This window comes from Oncorhynchus mykiss, chromosome 2, assembly GCF_013265735.2.
Source record: "Oncorhynchus mykiss isolate Arlee chromosome 2, USDA_OmykA_1.1, whole genome shotgun sequence".
In the NCBI taxonomy this organism is placed as follows: Eukaryota; Metazoa; Chordata; class Actinopteri; order Salmoniformes; family Salmonidae; genus Oncorhynchus; species Oncorhynchus mykiss.
The window spans coordinates 98,612,517-98,633,725 of record NC_048566.1 but is presented as its reverse complement, the minus strand read 5'-3'; the positions used below and the strand labels follow the sequence as shown (position 1 = coordinate 98,633,725).

Below are 21,209 nucleotides of genomic sequence, written 5' to 3'. Positions count from 1 at the left end.
CTCCACTAGGTGTCTCCTATTATTCCCCCATTATCCCCTGTGTATTTATACCTGCGTGTTCTGTTTGTCTGTTGCCAGTTCGTTGTGTTTTTTGTCAGGTCTTACCAGCGTGTTTCCCGTTTCTCCTGTTCTCAAGTTTTTGTTGTTTTCTGGGGGAAACGTGTGTTGTTCAATACAAACCGTCACGGAATGTAGCAAACGTTGAATGGAACTGAACGCACCCCAGACGTGTTTCCAATGAGCAAGCTCAGACACACTTTGTAGTTTTACTCCAGAATCAGGAACCCTTTCAACCCAAGACCACTAAGTAAGCGTATGTGTCATCTCTTATGTTAGGATCGTGTCTGCTGAAATGACCGTGATAGCACCAGACAATGGGTTCTAAGAAGTGACTTCATAATGCTTCAGAAATCGCATCATTACTTTTCATTGCCAATCTTTAGTGTCGCAAAAAAATGATAAATGTTGGGTGGTTTCGACACCGGCATAAGAAATGTTATTATATTACATGTTAATGAACCACACTGTCGCCACGCCAACATCTGAGGTCAACAAAAGTATACCTAATAAACTTAATAGAGGGGTGGAAACAACAACAAGAACAACAACGGAGAGAATCAGGTGTTCATCTTTTTAATGGAAACCCAGTCATGCCCAGATCCCCCATAACCCTCAGCAACAACATGATGTTACCGTTGCCTTCAACATGTCAGTGGAGTCTTACCTGTCTACCAGGTGAGGAGAAGACCCACATAGAGCAGGATCCTCGTTATATATTCATAATCCACGTCAACGTACTGGACCACAAAGCCACTGACAACGAGTGACTCTGACATGCAGAGGTGTGATTACGGTACAATGTACATATAGAAGGGAAAAAAAACATATACTATTGTTCACTGTGAAAACTCAGGTGTGTGTTTTCAGTAGGGTGTGTAACCTGTTGAAGGATGACTTGGACACAGGAGGTGAAACACCTATGTAATAGTAACATAGGAATTAAAAGAGTGTTGGAAAGTGACTGTCTGTGTATGAATGGCACCACCCAAACGTCCTTTGAAGAAGTGGCCTGGTGTTGCTGTTCGGTTGTCTTGGTTACAAAGGTGGAGTCTAGAGAATTGTAGAGGACAAATAGATGTCTTCCGGTGGGGGGGGGGGGGGGGGGGTTATAGGAACAGGAGATGGGTAAAGGGGGAGGGGTTATAGGAACAGGAGATGGGTAAAGGGGGAGGGGTTATAGGAACAGGAGATGGGTAAAGGGGGGAGGAGTAATGTCCTTTGGAGTTTGTTCAAGGAACAAGCACAACACGCATGGTGTTTGTGTAACCAGGGCCTGGACGCCATCCGGTCACGACAATGATGACATCTCCAGACTTGAAGAAGTGACGGTGTTTGCCTGGAGGGAAGAGGGGAGACACGGGGGTGTTAATTTCTGGTCTTTTGGTGGGGCTCCAGAGCCACCAAGGTTCTCTCCAACCATAGAAATACAGCCATATTTGATAATCATACGGTCACAGAGAGAGAAATCTTCAAATCTTATACTTCAATTTCGGTCTTTCTGTATGAAATGTGCTCTACAAATAAAGTTCAGTATTACGTATTACACATTGGAATTTAACGCCATGTCATTACTCACCCATCTCCAAGGCGAAGTTGACGCGGAGGTCGACATCCTCGGCCCAGACATCGTTGGCAGGCTTGGTGTACAGCACTGGGTAGATACCGCGGTACAGATGGGCCTGACGGGCGGTCTGGCCGCAGCGGGTCACAGCGATGATGGGGGCACGGGGCCTGTACCTGGACAGCAGATGGGCGGACCTAGAACCAGACACAGGAAGGAATTGCAGGTTAGGGTGTGGAACCAGACACAGGAAGGAACAGCAGGTTAGGGTGTGGAACCAGACACGGGAAGGAACAGCAGGTTAGGGTGTGGAACCAGACACAGGAAGGAACAGCAGGTTAGGGTGTGGAACCAGACACAGGACGGAACAGCAGGTTAGGGTGTGGAACCAGACACAGGAAGGAACAGCAGGTTAGGGTGTGGAACCAGACACAGGAAGGAACAGCAGGTTAGGGTGTGGAACCAGACACAGGAAGGAACAGCAGGTTAGGGTGTGGAACCAGACACAGGAAGGAACAGCAGGTTAGGGTGTGGAACCAGACACAGGAAGGAACAGCAGGTTAGGGTGTGGAACCAGACACAGGAAGGAACAGCAGGTTAGGGTGTGGAACCAGACACAGGACGGAACAGCAGGTTAGGGTGTGGAACCAGACACAGGAAGGAACAGCAGGTTAGGGTGTGGAACCAGACACAGGACGGAACAGCAGGTTAGGGTGTGGAACCAGACACAGGAAGGAACAGCAGGTTAGGGTGTGGAATGAAAACATATTGCTATGTGAAACTGTCACGCCCTGACCATAGAGAGCTGTTTATTCTCTATGTTGGTTGGGGCGTGATAGTTACTAGGGTGGGTCATCTAGGTGATTAATGGTTTATGTTGGCCTGGTATGGTTCCCAATCAGAGACAGCTGTTTATCATTGTCTCTGATTGGGGGATCATATTTAGGTAGCCATTTTCCCCATTGTGATTTGTGGGATCTTGTCTACAGATAGTTGCCTGTGTGCACACCAGTAGCTTCACGTTTCATTTGTGCTTTATTGTTTTGTTTGGTGAGTTTTGATTTATTAAAATATGTGGAACTCTACGCACGCTGCGCCTTGGTCCAATCATTATGACCATCGTGACAAAAAACTGCTCATGGTAAACTTAAAACCGTAATTATTATGTAGCACATTAGAGAAAGACACTGTAGATTATAATAATTATACTATATCTAATGTAACAATTATACTATATCTAATGTACCATTATACTATATCTAATGTAACAACTATACTATATCTAATATAATATTATACTATATCTAATATAACAACTATACTATATATAATGTACCATTATACTATATCTAATGTACCATTATACTATATCTAATGTAACAACTATACTATATCTAATGTAACAACTATACTATATCTAATGTAACTATTATACTATATCTAATGTAATACTATACTATATCTAATGTAACATTATACTATATCTAATGTAACATTATACTATATCTAATGTAACATTATACTATATCTAATGTAACAACTATACTATATCTAATGTAACATTATACTATATCTAATGTAACAATTATACTATATCTAATGTAATATTATACTATATCTAATGTAACATTATACTATATCTAATATAACAACTATACTATATCTAATGTAACAATTATACTATATCTAATGTAACAACTATACTATATCTAATGTAACAACTATACAATATCTAATGTAACAACTATACTATATCTAATGTAACAACTATACAATATCTAATGTAACAACTATACAATATCTAATGTAACAACTATACAATATCTAATGTAACAACTATACAATATCTAATGTAACAACTATACAATATCTAATGTAACAACTATACTATATCTAATGTAACAACTATACTATATCTAATGTAACAACTATACTATATCTAATGTAACAACTATACAATATCTAATGTAACAACTATACAATATCTAATGTAACAACTATACTATATCTAATGTAACAACTATACTATATCTAATGTAACAACTATACTATATCTAATGTAACAACTATACAATATCTAATGTAACAACTATACTATATCTAATGTAACAACTATACTATATCTAATGTAACATACTATATCTAATGTAACAATTATACTATATCTAATGTAACAATTATACTATATCTAATGTAACTATACTATACCTAATATATTATACTATATCTAATGTAACAACTATACTATATCTAATGTAACAACTATACTATATCTAATGTACAATTATACTATATCTAATGTACCATTATACTATATCTAATGTACCATTATACTATATCTAATGTAACATTGTATCAATCCAAGATCCAAACTCCGGACAGCAGTACTGTAGGTTGACAGTATTCTATCAAAATGTTGTCACATTTAGTACACAGCTGACTACTGTACAGTGTCCGTACCAGAGGAGGCTGGTGGGAACCGCTATAAAATGGCTGGGATGGAATAAAATGGAACACACATCAGCCATTACAAAGAACCCATCCTCCTATAGATCCCACCACCAGCCTCCTCTGGCCAATACTGTATAGTGGTGCAGGTTGACTCTGATTGGAGAAGGAGCGGAGAGGGGAGAGGAGTGGAGTGAGGGACTGGAGAGGAGTGGAGTGAGGGACAGGAGAAGGAGCGGAGAGGGGAGAGGAGAGGAGTGAGGGACAGGAGAGGAGTGGAGTGAGGGACAGGAGAGGAGTGGAGTGAGGGACAGGAGAGGAGTGGAGTGAGGGACAGGAGAATGAGCAGAGAGGGGAGAGGAGAGGAGTGAGGGACAGGAGAGGTGATGAGTGAGGGACAGGAGAGGAGTGGAGTGAGGGACAGGAGAAGGAGCGGAGAGGGGAGAGGAGAGGAGTGAGGGACAGGAGAGGAGTGGAGTGAGGGAAAGGATAAGGAGTGGAGTGAGGGACAGGAGAAGGAGCGGAGAGGGGAGAGGAGAGGAGTGAGGGACAGGAGAGGAGTGGAGTGAGGGACAGGAGAAGGAGCGGAGAGGGGAGAGGAGAGGAGTGAGGGACAGGAGAGGAGTGGAGTGAGGGCCAGGAGAGGAGATGATTGAGGGACAGGAGAAGGAGATGATTGAGGGACAGGAGAAGGAGTTGATTGAGGGACAGGAGAAGGAGTGGAGTGAGGGACAGGAGAGGAGTGGAGTGAGGGACAGGAGAGGAGTGGAATGAGGGACAGGAGAGGAGTGGAGAAGGAGGGGAGAGGAGTGGAGTGGAGTAGAAATGGAGTGTAGTGAGTGACAGGAGAGGAGTGAAGAGGACAGTAGTGGAGAGTTATATTTAACTTCCTAAATGTCAGGGTTCAGGACTGTAAAGGTTGGGAACAAGTCATGGGTCTCTGCTATAGACCCATGGGAGAAAGCATGGGAGAAATCTGGAGACACACTAAGGAGAATGTACTCTTAAGGAGTCTACCGTTACACCCTAAGGTCCAACGCACTTCTCTTCTGAGGTAAACTGGCTCTGCCAACCAAAACAGCCAAATATTCCACCTAAACGTGAATCGATTCTCAATTGCGATACGGTTCTAGAAACATAAATCCCTTTACTTTCATATCACATCAAAATAATAATTTAACAAATGCTAAATATACACTTGCTGTTCACAGTTTTAACCAGCTTCATAAGTTGCAGACGACAGTATTTTTCAGTGACAACACGTTTCTGGCGACCTTCTTCCGTTACACACAGGTTTTCGAGGAACATGCTAGAAATATCTGTTGTCCGTCTGGATCCCTATAAAGGTGTGTAGTGATTTAACCTTTTGCCTTCTTGCTGATATGAAAGATACGTTCTTTATGTTTCCCAAGCGATGCGTGTTCGCGTTTAGAGCGAGTGTAGGGGCTCTTAACCAGAGTCCCCCCAGGAAGAAGACACCTTCATCAATAGGTAAGGGCTCTTAACCAGAGTCCCTCCAGGAAGAAGACACCTTCATCAATAGGTAGGGGCTCTTAACCAGAGTCCCTCCAGGAAGAAGACACCTTCATCAATAGGTAGGGGCTCTTAACCAAAGTCCCTCCAGGAAGAAGACACCTTCATCAATAGGTGCTAAAGATGGTTAGCATCTATGAATTGGGTTTAAGTGACACAAAGGACTACACAGACTGGGCCTGAGGTGAGAGAGGGCATGATGGGAGAGTTCTGGGTCTCTGTTACAGAACTGGGGTGAGAGAGGGCATGATGGGAAAGTTATGGGTCTCTGCTACAGAGCTGGGGTGAGAGAGGGCATGATGGGAAAGTTCTGGGTCTCTGCTACAGAGCTGGGGTGAGAGAGGGCATGATGGGAGAGTTCTGGGTCTCTGTTACAGAACTGGGGTGAGAGAGGGCATGATGGGAGAGTTCTGGGTCTCTGCTACAGGGTTGGGAGAGTTCTGGGTCTCTGTTACAGAACTGGGGTGAGAGAGGGCATGATGGGAGAGTTCTGCGTCTCTGCTACAGGGTTGGGAGTGTTATGGGTCTCTGTTACAGAACTGGGGCGAGAGAGGGCATGATGGGAAAGTTCTGGGTCTCTGCTACAGGGTTGGGAGAGTTCTGGGTCTCTGCTACAGAGCTGGGGTGAGAGAGGGCATGATGGGAAAGTTCTGGGTCTCTGCTACAGGGTTGGGAGTGTTCTGGGTCTCTGCTACAGGGTTGGGAGAGTTCTGGGTCTCTGCTACAGAACTGGGGTGAGAGAGGGCATGATGGGAAAGTTCTGGGTCTCTGCTACAGGGTTGGGAGAGTTCTGGGTCTCTGCTACAGAGCTGGGGTGAGAGAGGGCATGATGGGAAAGTTCTGGGTCTCTGCTACAGGGCTGGGAGAGTTCTGGGTATCTGCTACAGGGCTGGGAGAGTTCTGGGTATCTGCTACAGGGCTGAGGTGAGAGGGGAGGATGATGGGAGAGTTATGGTTAAGGACGTGGTTCTTGTGAACAGAAACTGAACAGAAAATGAGTACAGAACAGAACATCTTCCCTCACCTGCGTTCTCAGATTAAATCAACTAAAATCTCCAGCACCTGTGGTGAATGCGTAACCAGACTAGCACGGCTCGGCTCGGTTCAGCTCAGCAGTGTGAACAGGGAATTTGACTGGGCTCAGAGAAGGTGTCAATAACGTCATGTACATGTCTGTCCTTCCCCTCAGAAGCAGGTTGGAGAAGTATAGAGGTTTGCTGTGTGACTCTGGTTCGTACCTGCCAGTCTTCGTGAGCACGATGATGGCACTGGCACAGCACTTGAAGGAAGCCTCGACGGCGCCAATGGCAACGGACTCAGTGGGGTCACGGGTCAGGTGAGAGGTACGACGGATTTCCTCAAACATCTGCCTGTGGTACATGGCGGCCTCTGCCTCACGAGCAATCTGGGAGAGAGCGAGAGCGAGAGAGACAGAGAGAGAGAGGTGTCAGAATCCTGCTATTCAACTACAGTAATGAACAGAAAACATGCAATGAAGGTCGGTACAGATTTAGACCAGAATGACTCATTGTTCGTGGCTCTGCCTTTTTCTAAGCTAGTTGGTTTGGTACACCACTAATGTAAAGTCCAGGGAATGAAAAACTTCAAGATTCAGACAGCAACAGTCGTACAGATTCAGACAGCAACAGTCAGACAGCAACAGTCGTACAGATTCAGACAGCAACAGTCGTACAGATTCAGACAGCAACAGTCGTACAGATTCAGACAGCAACAGTCGTACAGATTCAGACAGCAACAGTCAGACAGCAACAGTCATACAGTTGTACAGACTCATACAGCAACATTCAAAAGCTAGATTCATTCTAGTTTCTCTGAAGGGGCAAGGGGAACATAAAAGAGAGGCAGTCTCCTCTAGTCCACTAGTAAATATAGAATCACTGTGGTCTGCATACCTGAGGTGTTGTGATGCTGATCCTCAGACACATGCTGATTGAGCAATCTGACGACCCCAACGTCCCCATCCAATGCAACATGATGCAGAAAACAGATGCAGTGATAGAGAACAGAGGGATGGATAGAGAACAGACAGAAGGGGGAGGAGAGAGAACAGAGAGATGGAGAGGAGAGAGAACAGAGAGATGGAGAGGAGAGAGAACAGAGGGATGGAGAGGGGAGAGAACAGAGGGATGGAGAGGGGAGAGAACAGAGGGATGGGGCAGAACAGAGGGATGGATAGAGAACAGAGGGATGGAGAGGAGAGAGAAGAGAGGGATGGAGAGGAGAGAGAAGAGAGGGATGGAGAGGAGAGAGAACAGAGGGATGGAGAGGAGAGAGAACAGAGGGATGGAGAGAGAACAGAGGGATGGAGAGAGAACAGAGGGATGGAGAGAGAGAGAACAGAGGGATGGAGGAGAAGTAGTAACACACAGAGCCAGTAGCATGGTGAGTGTGTAGAAGCCGTTAGTACATAGATCACAAACCAAAAACACACAGAAATACATTACTGTTTTATTACAGCTACTTTTTGTTAATTCCCCTGAGGCAGCCCGGCAAACACAACCAACACCACAACGTTGTCTCAACGTTGACCCTGTGTTGCGGTTTGCTGGGACGATTCTGTCTATAACCAGGTGTCCAGCCGCGTGGGAGTAAAGTATATGACAGGCCTGACGGAAACAGAACATTTTCTAAAATGTTTACAAAACAAAATACGCTAGCCAAGGGCGGGATGTTTTATTTGTGTCTGTAAAATTAATTATGCACAAATATTGATATATATTACGACTTGTCGGGAAAAGCAGTTTATTAGGTGATGAAATAAAAACTTCACAGGTTTGGTGAAAGTCCACGGTGACGAGCTGGACGACGCGGACGACGCCATCACAGCCTTTACATCTGCAGCAAGTCAAATGTTGATGGAAACACAGCTCTGGTGGGAAAACCAGCATATTGGGTTTTTTACATGCAGATTTGAGTCATATTCGGATGAAAAACCTGGTCGCCCAATTGGATGGAAACCTGATCACATTGACCACTCATGAACTTTGAATCAGTGGCTCGCAGGGCTGCTACAGGAAACATTGTGGATGTTGTGCTGGTGTTGGGAGGAGCCAAGGCAAGACCTATTGGGGGGGCCGGGGGGCTCTGCTCTCAGTCTCTCACCTTGTGTTGGGAGGAGCCAGGGCAAGACCTATAGAGGGGGGGGCCGCTCTGCTCTCAGTCTCTCACCTTGTGTTGGGAGGAGCCAGGGCAAGACCTATAGAGGGGGGGGCCGCTCTGCTCTCAGTCTCTCACCTTGTGTTGGGAGGAGCCAGGGCAAGACCTATAGAGGGGGCCGCTCTGCTCTGTCTCTCACCTTGTGTAGGAGGAGCCAAGGCAAGACCTATAGAGGGGGGGGGGGGGGGGGGGGGGGGGGGGGCGCTCTGCTCTGCTCTCAGTCTCTCACCTTGTGTTGGGAGGAGCCAAGGCAAGACCTATAGAGGGGGGGGGGGGGGCCGCTCTGCTCTCAGTCTCTCACCTTGTGTTGGGAGGAGCCAAGGCAAGACCTATAGAGAGGGGGGGGGGGGGGGGGGGGGGGGCGCTCTGCTCTCAGTCTCTCACCTTGTGCTGTGTGCGGACAGCCTCAAGTGGGTAGTCTCCCTTGGCGGTCTCACCACTCAGCATGATGCAGTCGTTGCCGTCCAGAACGGCGTTGGCGACATCGGAACCCTCAGCACGAGTAGGGCGGGGCTTCTTGATCATGCTCTCCAGCATCTGGACCAATCAGGAGAGAGAGGAGAGATCATTAGGCACCAATCAACGACAGGATAGATTATTTACATCGATTCATTTATAGAGACTGCCCTTATTAGGCATAAAGCCCTTTCCTCTAAGGTTTCGTCAAAGCAGAGGTCCTCTTAAACCTCAAACACTCCGGACTAGGAACCCTGCTGTTATCTGCCATTGAATTCAGTGTATTTGAGTCTTAACAGGTTATCAGACCCTGCTTTGGGTGTGTTTTGGGTGTGCTTTGGGTGTGCTTTGGGTGTGCTTTGGGTGTGCTTTGGGTGTGCTTTGGGTGTGCTTTGGGTGTGCTTTGGGTGTGTTTTGGGTGTGCTTTGGGTGACAGGGATGGAAAAGAAGCATGTATGAGGGGGTCTAATCAGTTTTTTTGTCACGTGTGCCGAATATAACAGAACACAGTGACATGCTAATGTCTGAGGGGGTCTAGTAGTCATTATGAGGAGGTCTAGTCGTCATGTATAAGGAGGTCTAGTAGTCATGTATAAGGAGGTCTAGTCGTCATGTATGAGGAGGTCTAGTAGTCATTATGAGGAGGTCTAGTAGTCATTATGAGGAGGTCTAGTAGTCATGTATAAGGTCTAGTAGTCATTATGAGGAGGTCTAGTAGTCATTATGAGGAGGTCTAGTAGTCATTATGAGGAGGTCTAGTAGTCATTATGAGGAGGTCTAGTAGTCATTATGAGGAGGTCTAGTAGTCATTATGAGGAGGTCTAGTAGTCATTATGAGGAGGTCTAGTAGTCATTATGAGGAGGTCTAGTAGTCATTATGAGGAGGTCTAGTAGTCATTATGAGGAGGTCTAGTAGTCATTATGAGGAGGTCTAGCAGTCATTATGAGGAGGTCTAGCAGTCATTATGAGGAGGTCTAGTAGTCATTATGAGGAGGTCTAGTAGTCATGTATGAGGAGGTCTAGTAGTCATGTATAAGAAGGTCTGGTAGTCATTATGAGGGGGTCTAGTAGTCATTATGAGGAGGTCTAGTAGTCATTATGAGGAGGTCTAGTAGTCATTATGAGGAGGTCTGGTAGTCATTATGAGGAGGTCTAGTAGTCATTATGAGGAGGTCTAGTAGTCATTATGAGGAGGTCTAGTAGTCATTATGAGGAGGTCTAGTAGTCATTATGAGGAGGTCTAGTAGTCATTATGAGGAGGTCTAGTAGTCATGTATAAGAAGGTCTGGTAGTCATTATGAGGAGGTCTAGTAGTCATTATGAGGAGGTCTAGTAGTCATTATGAGGAGGTCTAGCAGTCATTATGAGGAGGTCTAGTAGTCATTATGAGGAGGTCTAGTAGTCATTATGAGGAGGTCTAGTAGTCATGTATAAGAAGGTCTGGTAGTCATTATGAGGAGGTCTAGTAGTCATTATGAGGAAGTCTAGTAGTCATTATGAGGAGGTTTAGTAGTCATTATGAGGAGGTCGAGTAGTCATTATGAGGAGGTCTAGTAGTCATTATGAGGAGGTCTAGTAGTCATTATGAGGAGGTCTAGTAGTCATTATGAGGAGGTCTAGTAGTCATTATGAGGAGGTCTAGTAGTCATGTATGAGGAGGTCTAGTAGTCATTATGAGGGGGTCTAGTAGTCATTATGAGGAGGTCTAGTAGTCATTATGAGGAGGTCTAGTCATGTATAAGGAGGTCTAGTCTGCGGGCAACGTGTCGAACCTGTGTGGCGCAGGTGATGGGCTTGCCGATCCTGTTGCAGCGTCCGGTCATCATCTTCTGGGCGATGAACACCTTCTCCGTGGGGATCTCAATACCCAGGTCGCCGCGGGCAACCATGATGCCATCGCTAGCCTCCAGGATCTCGTCGAATCTACACAGAGACAGACAGATAGTTATTACAAGTCAGTATTATCCGGCATCGGGTATCTATATTTCCAAGAGGCTAAACTGACGCTCAAGACAGTAGGATCCTTCAAGTGGAGATCTCTTGCTTTTTTTTAGCCTTTGAAAGTACTGTAAATGTACTTAATACATTTTACTACAATACTATCGTGTAGTCAGTGAGGCCTCTCTCAATATCACACACACACCCTACACACACACCCTACACACACCCTACACACACACACTACACACACACACCCTACACACACACACCCTACACACACTACACACACCCTACACACACTACACACACCCTACACACACTACACACACCCTACACACACACACTACACACACACACTCTACACACACACACCCTACACACACACACCCTACACACACCCTACACACACACACCCTACACACACCCTACACACACACCCTACACACACACCTGCGGACGCCCTCGTGGTTCTCCAGTTTGGAGATGATCTTGATGTTTTTGCCCTTCTCTCCCAGCACCTTCCTGACGGCGTGTACATCAGCTGCCTTACGGATAAAGGAGGCGAAGACCATGTCCACTCCCTGTTCCACACCGAACTGCAGATCCTGGATGTCCTTCTCAGAGACAGCGGGCAGGTCCACAGCAGCACCGGGCAAGTTCACACCCTTCTTAGAGCCCAGAGTACCACCATTTTCAATCTCACAGTCCAGGAAGTCAGCGCCTGGGGACAATTTTTTTTATTTTACCTTTATTTAACTAGGCAAGTCAGTTAAGAACTAATTCTTATTTTCAATGACGGTCTAGGAACAGTGGGGTAACTGCCTTGTTCAGGGGGCAGAACGACAGATTTGTACCTTGTCAGCTCGGGGGTTTGAATTTGCAACCTTCCAGGTTACTAGTCCAACGCTCTAACCACTAGGCTACCCTGCCGCCCCAATAATGTGTGTCAATCACAATGCCACAGCCAGAACAACGGTACAGTAACACGTTTCAACAGGCAAAGTAGAAGGACTTAACTTTGGTTTAAGCGTGTAGCTACTTCCTGTCACTTGTCAGGTTGTGAGAGTGTTATTCTGTTGCTACAGTAGGATGTTGCTAGGATACTCACCGACTTCCTTGACCTTCAGGGACATGAGGCCGTCGTCGATGTAGACGTGAGCTCCGACCTTCAGGATCTTGGTGATGTTCTTGTAGTCCAACCACAGGTGCTTCTCGTCACAGTTGTCCTTGTACTTGTCGTCCAAGGTCAGCTTGATGTGACCTCCCTTCTTCAGCTCGACCTCAGCTTCGCCACTCTGTACACGGGAAGAATCATATGGATTACACAACTATTACTATAGTATTATGTACTGTCTATGTCTATGGGGAAGGACATGGATTATAGTATTATGTACTGTATATGTCTACGGAGAAGGATAGGGATTATAGTATCATGTACTGTATATGTCTATGGGGAAGGACCTGGCTCATGATCAATAGATACATTCTGATGCCAGTAGTGTTTTACAGGAGTTGATGTATATCAGCTTTAGGATATCATTGCTTGTTGTTGTATTTCTTGCTCCTAGCTTGGCCAATGCCTTCCTTTTGACCAAATCAAAAGGTAGGCCTACACGATAGGGGTTAGGTCATTTGGTACTACAGTCAAGAAACGTAGCTGCTTGTCTCTGTTTTAATTTGTCTGTAAAGTGCATTTGTGATGATACACTTGGAACTGAAGTTGGATTTTTCATAAAGATTTACACTAGTTCATGGTGAATGACTACTCACGCCCTTGATGAGTCCAGTCCTGATTTCGGGTCCCTTGGTGTCCAGAGCGATGGCCACTGGTCTGTACTCGATGGTGCCGGAACCGAAGCTCTCGGTGGCTTCACGGACATTCTTGATGGTCTCAGCATGATACTGAATAGAACAGAAGATCATATTTTTTCTTCCCATCGACACAGAAATGTATCTGTTTTTTAAATTCCCACCCCCTTAAACACCACACCGATGAGAGTCTGGAAAAGAAGGGGGTGTCATATTTGTATTTAATTTATTTATTTAACCTTTATTTAACCAGGCAAGTCAGTTAAGATCAAATTCTTATTTACAATGACGGCCTACCCAGGGCCAAACCCGGACGACGCTGTGCCAATTGTGTGCCGCCCTATGAGACTACCAATCACGGCCGGATGTGATACAGCCTGGATAGTATCACTTAGAGACATCAGAGGTTTTAGCATGCCATGACACTGCCTATACTGTGGAAAACAAATTATATGGGTCTGAGCGTAGAGACCTGAGGAACGCCAAATGTAACTTTGGAACTTTCAGATGATTTGCCAACTAGCCAGACCAATCGTAGTGCTCAGATAGGTAAGTGTGTTGAGATTTTAAATACACTTTAAATTAAGTTTGATTTGATTTACTGTAGGGAAAGTAAAATCATTCAGAGACGTGTGACGATTTTCAGGCAGACCATATATAGACAGGTGTGTGCCTTTCCAAATCATGTCCAATCAGTTGAATTTAACACAGGTGGACTACAATCAAGTTGTAGAAACATCTCAAGGATGATCAATGTAAACTAAATTTTGAGTCTCATAGCAAACTGTCTGAATACTTATGTAAATAAGGTATATCTTATTTTTATATTTTCTTTTGCAAAAATTTCTAAAAACCTAATTTTACTTAGTAAATTATAGGGGTATTGTGTGTAGATTGATGAGGACATATATTTTTTATATAATCCATTTTAGAATAAGGCTGTAACGTAACAAAATGCGGACAAGTCAAGGGGTCTGAATACTTTCCCAAGGCACTGTACATCCATTAAATGCTCACTGCCTCCTGGTATATCAGTGTTGAAAGCCCAACGACATTCACTCAACAGTACTAAGTAGAAGCTGGCAAAGTGCAATTTAATATGCCACATAGCATAGCCACATAGCATAGCCACATAGCATAGCCACGTAGCATAGCCACGTAGCATAGCCACATAGCATAGCCACATAGCATAGCCACATAGCATAGCCACATAGCATAGCCACATAGCATAGCCACATAGCATAGCCACATAGCATAGCCACATAGCATAGCCACGTAGCATAGCCTCATAGCATAGCCACGTAGCATATAACCACGTAGCATTGCCAAGTAGATTTAACAAAATAGAATAACCAAGTAGTATAGCCACGTTGGTTATAACGATGTAGAATATCCAAGTAGAATAACCATGTAGAATTTAACCAAGTAGAATAGCCAAGTAGAATATAACCATGTAGCATAGCTACATAGCATATAACCATGTAGATTCGCCAAGTAGGAAAACCAAGTAGTGTTAGCCAAGTAGATTAGCCATGTAGGGCGACAGGGTAGCCTAGTGGTTAGAGCGTTGGACTAGTAACCGGAAGGTTGCGAGTTCAAACCCCCGAGCTGACAAGGTACAAATCTGTCGTTCTGCCCCTGAACAGGCAGTTAACCCACTGTTCCCAGGCCGTCATTGAAAATAAGAATTTGTTCTTAACTGACTTGCCTGGTTAAATAAAGGTAAAAATAAAAAATAAAATAAATTTTTTTTAAAAAATGTAGAATGTAAACATAGCCACATAGAATATAAATAACTAAGTAGTGTTAGCTAGCTTCTGGTTCCTAAACAGTTTCTGCCTATAGGAGAGAGACAGACTCAGAGACTCAATGACACTCACTTAACAGTGCTCTATAGTAGACAGACATAGGACAATTAGCCAGGTTGAAATGTAATGATTTTTAAAAATGTTTTATCTTTGGGGTATTTTAGAATAGAGTAGCTTAGCTACTAGAGTAGCTTAGCGTTAGCTCCTGGTCCATCTAAACATGTTCTGCGAGAACCTGAGACGTGGCTATTTTACATCTGCTCCGACCACCTGACCAGAGGCAGAGGTCAAGTTTCCTTTTGCCCTTCTGATAATGTCTCTGACCTCAACACATGACAGATGCCATGTAAAACAAACATAAGTTCAGATGTCCGAAGATGTCTGTCAGAAGTTCCTGCCAATGGGAGTTGCTCTGTCTATCTTAGTTTTCATGCACCAGTAGCATCCCCAAACAGACGCTAAAATGGTGCCACCACACTTGCCCTGTGACATGGCTGCAGGCTCCTACGGCGTCAGATTGCTAACCCTTGACATACCTTCACGTTTTATCTCTAGCCCTAGAACTAGCTCATCTGATTCAACGAGTCAACCAATCATCAATGCAGGCTGAGTACTTGTTCGATGGAATTGCGTGCATTATTTCTGGCCTGAGGCAAAATGTCCAGTCATGGAAGTAATCGCGGAATGGACTGGGAAATCCTGACCTAATTATAACTTTGATACAGATGTACAGGAAACGTCATCTAGTGCCGATACATAGATACAGTACTGAACTTCAGAGTAGAACGTCTTCTTCGGACAAGCAATTAACAGTACTGAACATCAGAGTAGAACGTCTTCTTCGGGCAAGCAATTAACAGTACTGAACTTCAGAGTAGAACGTCTTCTTCGGACAAGCAATTAACAGTACTGAACTTCAGAGTAGAACGTCTTCTTCGGACAAGCAATTAACAGTACTGAACTTCAGAGTAGAACGTCTTCTTCGGACAAGCAATTAACAGTACTGAACTTCAGAGTAGAACGTCTTCTTCGGACAAGCAATTAACAGTACTGAACTTCAGAGTAGAACGTCTTCTTCGGACAAGCAATTAACAGTACTGAACTTCAGAGTAGAACGTCTTCTTCGGACAAGCAATTAACAGTACTGATGACCTTTGAAAAGGGGCAACGAATTCAAATATCAAACGTATCGCTTCGATATCTAATACTGCTGTATGGTTTAGGGGGTGCACTCCCGACCCAGCCAGGGTGAAACAGGTCAAAAAGCCATGACTTTTAAAGGGGAGAGGTCAGTAGTGTGAACCCCAGAACCCTGACTGCCATCTGGCGGCACTAGAAGACAGACTGGAGGAGGAGGAGGAGGTTGGAGGAGGAGGAGGTTGGAGGAGGAGGAGGAGGAGGAGGGAGGAGGTTGGAGGAGGAGGAGGTTGGAGGAGGAGGTTGGAGGAGGAGGTTGGAGGAGGAGGGGGGAGGAGGAGGAGGGAGGAGGAGGAGCCACTAAAGTGCACGTAAGAGCGTTCAGATCAGCTTACAGACTGACATTTAAATGGTACAGTGATAATGTCACAATGAGGATGGCTGGTACTGCAGACTCACTAAAGGTTATAGGATGAGGGTGGCTGGTACTGCAGACTCACTAAAGGTTATAGGATGAGGGTGGCTGGTACTGCAGACTCACTAAAGGTTATAGTATGAGGGTGGCTGGTACTGCAGACTCACTAAAGGTTATAGTATGAGGATGGCTGATGCTGCAGACTCACTAAAGGTTATAGTATGCCAACATCCAAACTGGTCTTTATATTCGGCTGAGTGAATGTCACCATATTGCTTTCACCTATTCTTTCAGACTAACATGAGTTGCCAGGAAGTAAGGGCTATGGGGTCCGTTTGGAATTCGGCACTAGTCTAAATCCTAGAACAGCTGTGGTGGCGTCAGTACTAGTGTCCTTTCCCTTCAGTACTAGTGTCCTTTCCCTTCAGTACTAGTGTCCTTTCCCTTCAGTACTAGTGTCCTTTCCCGTCAGTACTAGTGTCCTTTCCCTTCAGTACTAGTGTCCTTTCCCGTCAGTACTAGTGTCCTTTCCCTTCAGTACTAGTGTCCTTTCCCTTCAGTACTAGTGTCCTTTCCCGTCAGTACTAGTGTCCTTTCCCTTCAGTACTAGTGTAGTCCTACTACTGACCTCATGAGTTCCGTGAGAGAAGTTCATTCTTGCAATGTTCATCCCAGATTTGATCATCTCCTTGGCCATGGATACTGATCGGGAGGCGGGTCCTGCATGTGGACAAGAAGACAACCAAAGCTTATAGAGGAATATTGTGAAGGTTTTGGAGGGATATACCCCTACTGTGAAGTATTTTGGAGGGATATACCCCTACTGTGAAGGTTTTGGAGGGATATACCCCTACTGTGAAGTATTTTGGAGGGATATACCCCTACTGTGAAGGTTTTGGAGGGATATACCCCTACTGTGAAAGTGTTGGAGGGATATACCCCTACTGTGAAGGTTTTGGAGGGATATACCCCTACTGTGAAGTATTTTGGAGGAATATACCCCTACTGTGAAGGTTTTGGAGGGATATACCCCTACTGTGAAGTAGTTTGGAGGGATATACCCCTACTGTGAAAGTTCTGTGGCCTTCTGTAGGCACACATCACACAAAATACATGTGTATACAGGATGTTGGGTAGAGTATTGTAGTGAGGGTGTTCAGTGGTGAGGGAGTGAGGAGCCATGAGGGGTGAGGTAGGGTTGGGCAGTGAGGTGAGGAAGTAGTGAATAGTGAAGGGAGTGAGGGCGGTGTGAGTAATGAGGAAGGGTGTTGTTGAGCTGTACCGATGGTGCAGATGATTCCGGTGTTGCGAGCCACGGCTGGCTCGGAGTCGATGTCCAGAAGACACATGTGCTCCAGGAAAGTGTCGGCCATGGCAGCGTGGAGCTGCTGCGTCTGGATGAAGGCAGAGCCCATATCCTTTCCTTTAGACATGATTGGATCGGTATCTGAGAAATCCTAGAGAGAGAGCGAGAATAGAGGTGTTGAGGAGATCTTTTGACACTGGGTTAATGTTCTACAACCACCTCTGACATATTGAACCAAGCCTCTCTAGATACTCCTGAAAGTTAGAGGTTGGAGAGGCCTTGATATCATTTTTCATGCCAAGTCTATTTATAGTGTGTGTGTGTGTGTGTGTGTGTGTGTGTGTGTGTGTGTGTGTGTGTGTGTGTGTGTGTGTGTGTGTTACTTGGCTTACACAGCTGCTCTGAGTCTATCCCACTGAATCAGGCTTTGACACTAGATCTTTGCACTGCCATGCTACCTACCAACAGACATAGCATATTAATGCTAGAGACATTCTGTAGCAATGGAAAATGTACTAGCTGAAGTTTTCGGGTTCACTTTATACTGTGAAAGAGAATGAAAACCTGGAACATTTCAGAGAGAGGGGTGAGATTATTCATAATAAATTGTCATAAATGTACCTCAACTCCACTTGAGTTACTGATTTATTGATTGTGAATATTGTAATAGAGTTTTTTTTAGAACGTTAGAGGTGCACCAAGTCAACTGACAGTGGCTCTGGAAGTTCAGCCTGACAGTCTGAAGGGGATAGGGACTCAGTTGGCCAGCTGGCCACACACACTGTAGCAGCACCACCAAACTAGGACCGCAACAATGAGAGCATGTGTGACTGCGTGACTGCACACACACACACACACGCGGACAGGCACACCCAGATAACGCCCCCACATTCCAGTCACCCATAATGACCAGGGGCATAGGCTCTTGAAGAGGAACTGGCCAGTGGCCACTTTTTGTAGGAGGTGGTTCTCACAGTTGGTGGGAAACTTGAGTTGTCAAAAAGGATTTAGCAAATATCACATATTAATTCAACGTGGGGGGTTATTCTTTTCAACCTCAAAATGATTAATTAACTAGTCAGAGCAACATTATACACATAGGTTGGCATAAATATCATAGAGAACCAGACATGTACTGTAACACAATCCCATCTATCATAGAGAACCTGACATGTATCATGACACCAGTTCAGCTATCAACTGCTAAAGTGCTACTCCTTTTTCCTTGTAGATAAAAAACCTTAGCAGACTGTTGCCTATAAGAAGAGCTACATTATCTGGGTGACACAGTCACTGGCGTGAGCAGACTTTCAGTGAGACATCGATTCATTCACAAGTTTGGAGAGAAAAAACAACAACATCCAAGTGGGTTCCATTCTATAGGATTTTATTTTTTACTCTACGAGGATATTGAATTATAGAGCTATGATGCAGGAGCTGAATAGTGGCTTAGTAATGCACACCGAGTGGTCGGGCTATGTCACCTACAGCTCTAGTGAAACTGAACAGTGGTTTATTAGCACACCGAGTGGTCGGGCTATGTCACCTACAGCTCTAGTGAAACTGAACAGTGGTTTATTAGCACACCGTATCAAAAGATAAGCTTCTGAATACAATGTCATTAAAATAGTAAAATTGTTCCTGGCTCTTTGACTTACAGGAAGTATAGATGAATGTATTTATTTGTTGTTGCTATAGTAGAGGAGGAACATTGAGGATGACAGGATGGTGTCAGTGCATGTCAAATAGAAATGTATTATTTCATTTGAGTCATTTAGCAGACACTCTTATCCAGAGCGACTTACAATTATATTTATGTCAAAAACCAAATTGTTTTGCTTAATAATGTAGCTCAGTTTCAGTCATGTAGGTATCCCAATGCATGAAACAAACCCTATTATTTCACTGTAAAAATGTGTATCACAGGTATAAGTAGTTGTCATTACTTTTAATTGTGCACAAATAGGCTATTCAGACTGAAATATACAACTAAATACCCCATATCACACCATAACAATTTGATTCAAAACGTTATGGAAGTAAAGTAACAATTAATAGTTAAAAGTCTATTACAACTTGTCTATAACCAAAACTGATAGAACAATGTAATTAACTCAAGGCAGCTATGTCAATATTATTTAGCAATAATTGTCCATCTTATGATAAATGTAAAGTTGACCATTTCCAGATGAGGACGCAGTGACTCACCTACCGGGTGAACGTTGCAGGGACCAATGCGCCCACCAGCCGAGCTCTGGCGAAAGATAACCCCCCCAACTGACCGGGACTACTTCCCCAGCCGAACATAGGGTATCCCTCCGATGTCACGTGGGGTGACTATAGGGCGGAACGGTAATGCCGATATTCCAGTTATAATCCGTTAATTGTACACCACATGTTTAAGTATTGATAAAAATATGTATTTAGTATGATATATGTTAAAGTCTACGAGTATTTTGGGGGATTATAGACATAATTTTCACCAGCAGAGAGGAACGTTACTTAAAAAATAAATACAAGCGTTCTAGGGCCTTCTCGTTGACAAATCAGAAAGCTTCCCTGTGCTACTTAAAATATGAACTGGAGGTATGTTTGCAAAAGACACCATGGATAGTGAGTTCAACTGAAGGTAGTAGTTAGTTCGTGTTGTCGAGACTAGAGCAGAGCAGGGGGTGCGTTTTCCTGGTCTGTTTTATGGATTATGTAGAATAGAAAGTATTGTCTGGACAGTCTAAAATTCCCCCAAATGAGTCTAAGTCGAACACTATTATCGTGAAAATAAACTTTTGTAATCAAAAAGTAGTTTGAATGTGTTTTGACATTGGTCGCTTGCTTTACTTTGACATTTTTATCACAATAAATAATAAATATATAAAAAATAAAAACCAAAAGTGAAAAGTACAGGTGCCCAGTCAATGAATTGCATTCATACCGAACATACAAATAAGCATGGGCTATTCTACTGTATACTGCAGTGGTTCCCAACCAGTGTGCTGTGGCACATTTGTGTGCCTTGAGAAAACGTGACCTGTAGAATGCACATGTAAATTTGAATTGCAAGCACTAGTGCTGGTCAGAGTAAAACATTAAATAGCACTGGGTTACATCTGTATCGTTGATTCAAGTCTGGCGCGCTCAGTCTGTTGTTACATTTGTATGTAGAGAATATGTTCCCTAATGATTGGATGGTAATAGAGTCACCCCACAGAGAATGATAGGGGCCTCTAGCGGCCAAAGGGCCATTTTAGCATGGGCAGTGCCATTGAGGGCTTCCACCACTTTAAAGTAGTTATTAACGTCGTCATCTGGGTGGGGATTCCTATGGGTTGTAGCCTCAATAGCGCTGCCAATGCTGTCACATACGCTATAATGGCACAGATATAAAGATGAGTCCTCTTATCTATCTCTATGCATTTGTCTCATTTGAGGGCACAGGTAGATGAGCTTTACTAGTGCAGATAGAGTGTGGCTCCTATCAACGTAATTGTCTGCATAATTTCCAATCCCCCATATTCTCCGATCCCCCTAGCCCTATCATCGCTCCCCTAATTGGAGTA

At 44.4% G+C, this 21,209-nt stretch overlaps 1 protein-coding gene across 2 annotated transcripts; it reads right to left on the bottom strand.

Annotated features, from left to right (window-relative positions):
* Positions 1–617: 617 nt before the first annotated feature.
* On the bottom strand, positions 618–19,976 carry LOC110500756 (pyruvate kinase PKM). Of its 2 annotated transcripts, none has more exons than XM_036960431.1 (11): positions 19,861–19,976; positions 17,629–17,803; positions 16,975–17,066; positions 12,948–13,079; positions 12,286–12,472; positions 11,628–11,898; positions 11,009–11,159; positions 9,164–9,316; positions 6,841–7,007; positions 1,637–1,818; positions 618–1,396 (listed from the first exon to the last, which is right to left on the bottom strand). In XM_036960431.1, exons 2-11 carry the CDS (start codon positions 17,777–17,779, stop codon positions 1,290–1,292), a joined length of 1,593 nt encoding a protein of 530 aa, XP_036816326.1. In that variant the 5' UTR covers positions 17,780–17,803; positions 19,861–19,976; the 3' UTR covers positions 618–1,289. The 2 variants fall into 2 exon arrangements, with proteins under 2 accessions (XP_036816326.1, XP_036816329.1); XM_036960434.1 differs by having other exon boundaries at positions 19,865–19,919.
* Between the last annotated feature and the right edge of the window lie 1,233 nt (positions 19,977–21,209).

Excerpts from the sequence above, each read along its gene's own strand:
- LOC110500756 (XM_036960431.1), bottom strand. The coding sequence starts at position 17,779 with ATGTCTAAAGGAAAGGATATGGGCTCTGCCTTCATCCAGACGCAGCAG. Across the intron at positions 17,067-17,628 it reads CGGAATCATCTGCACCATCG|GACCCGCCTCCCGATCAGTA; the intron begins GTACAGCTCAAC and ends GTCCACATGCAG. Across the intron at positions 1,397-1,636 it reads CAACTTCGCCTTGGAGATGG|GCAAACACCGTCACTTCTTC; the intron begins GTGAGTAATGAC and ends TCTTCCCTCCAG.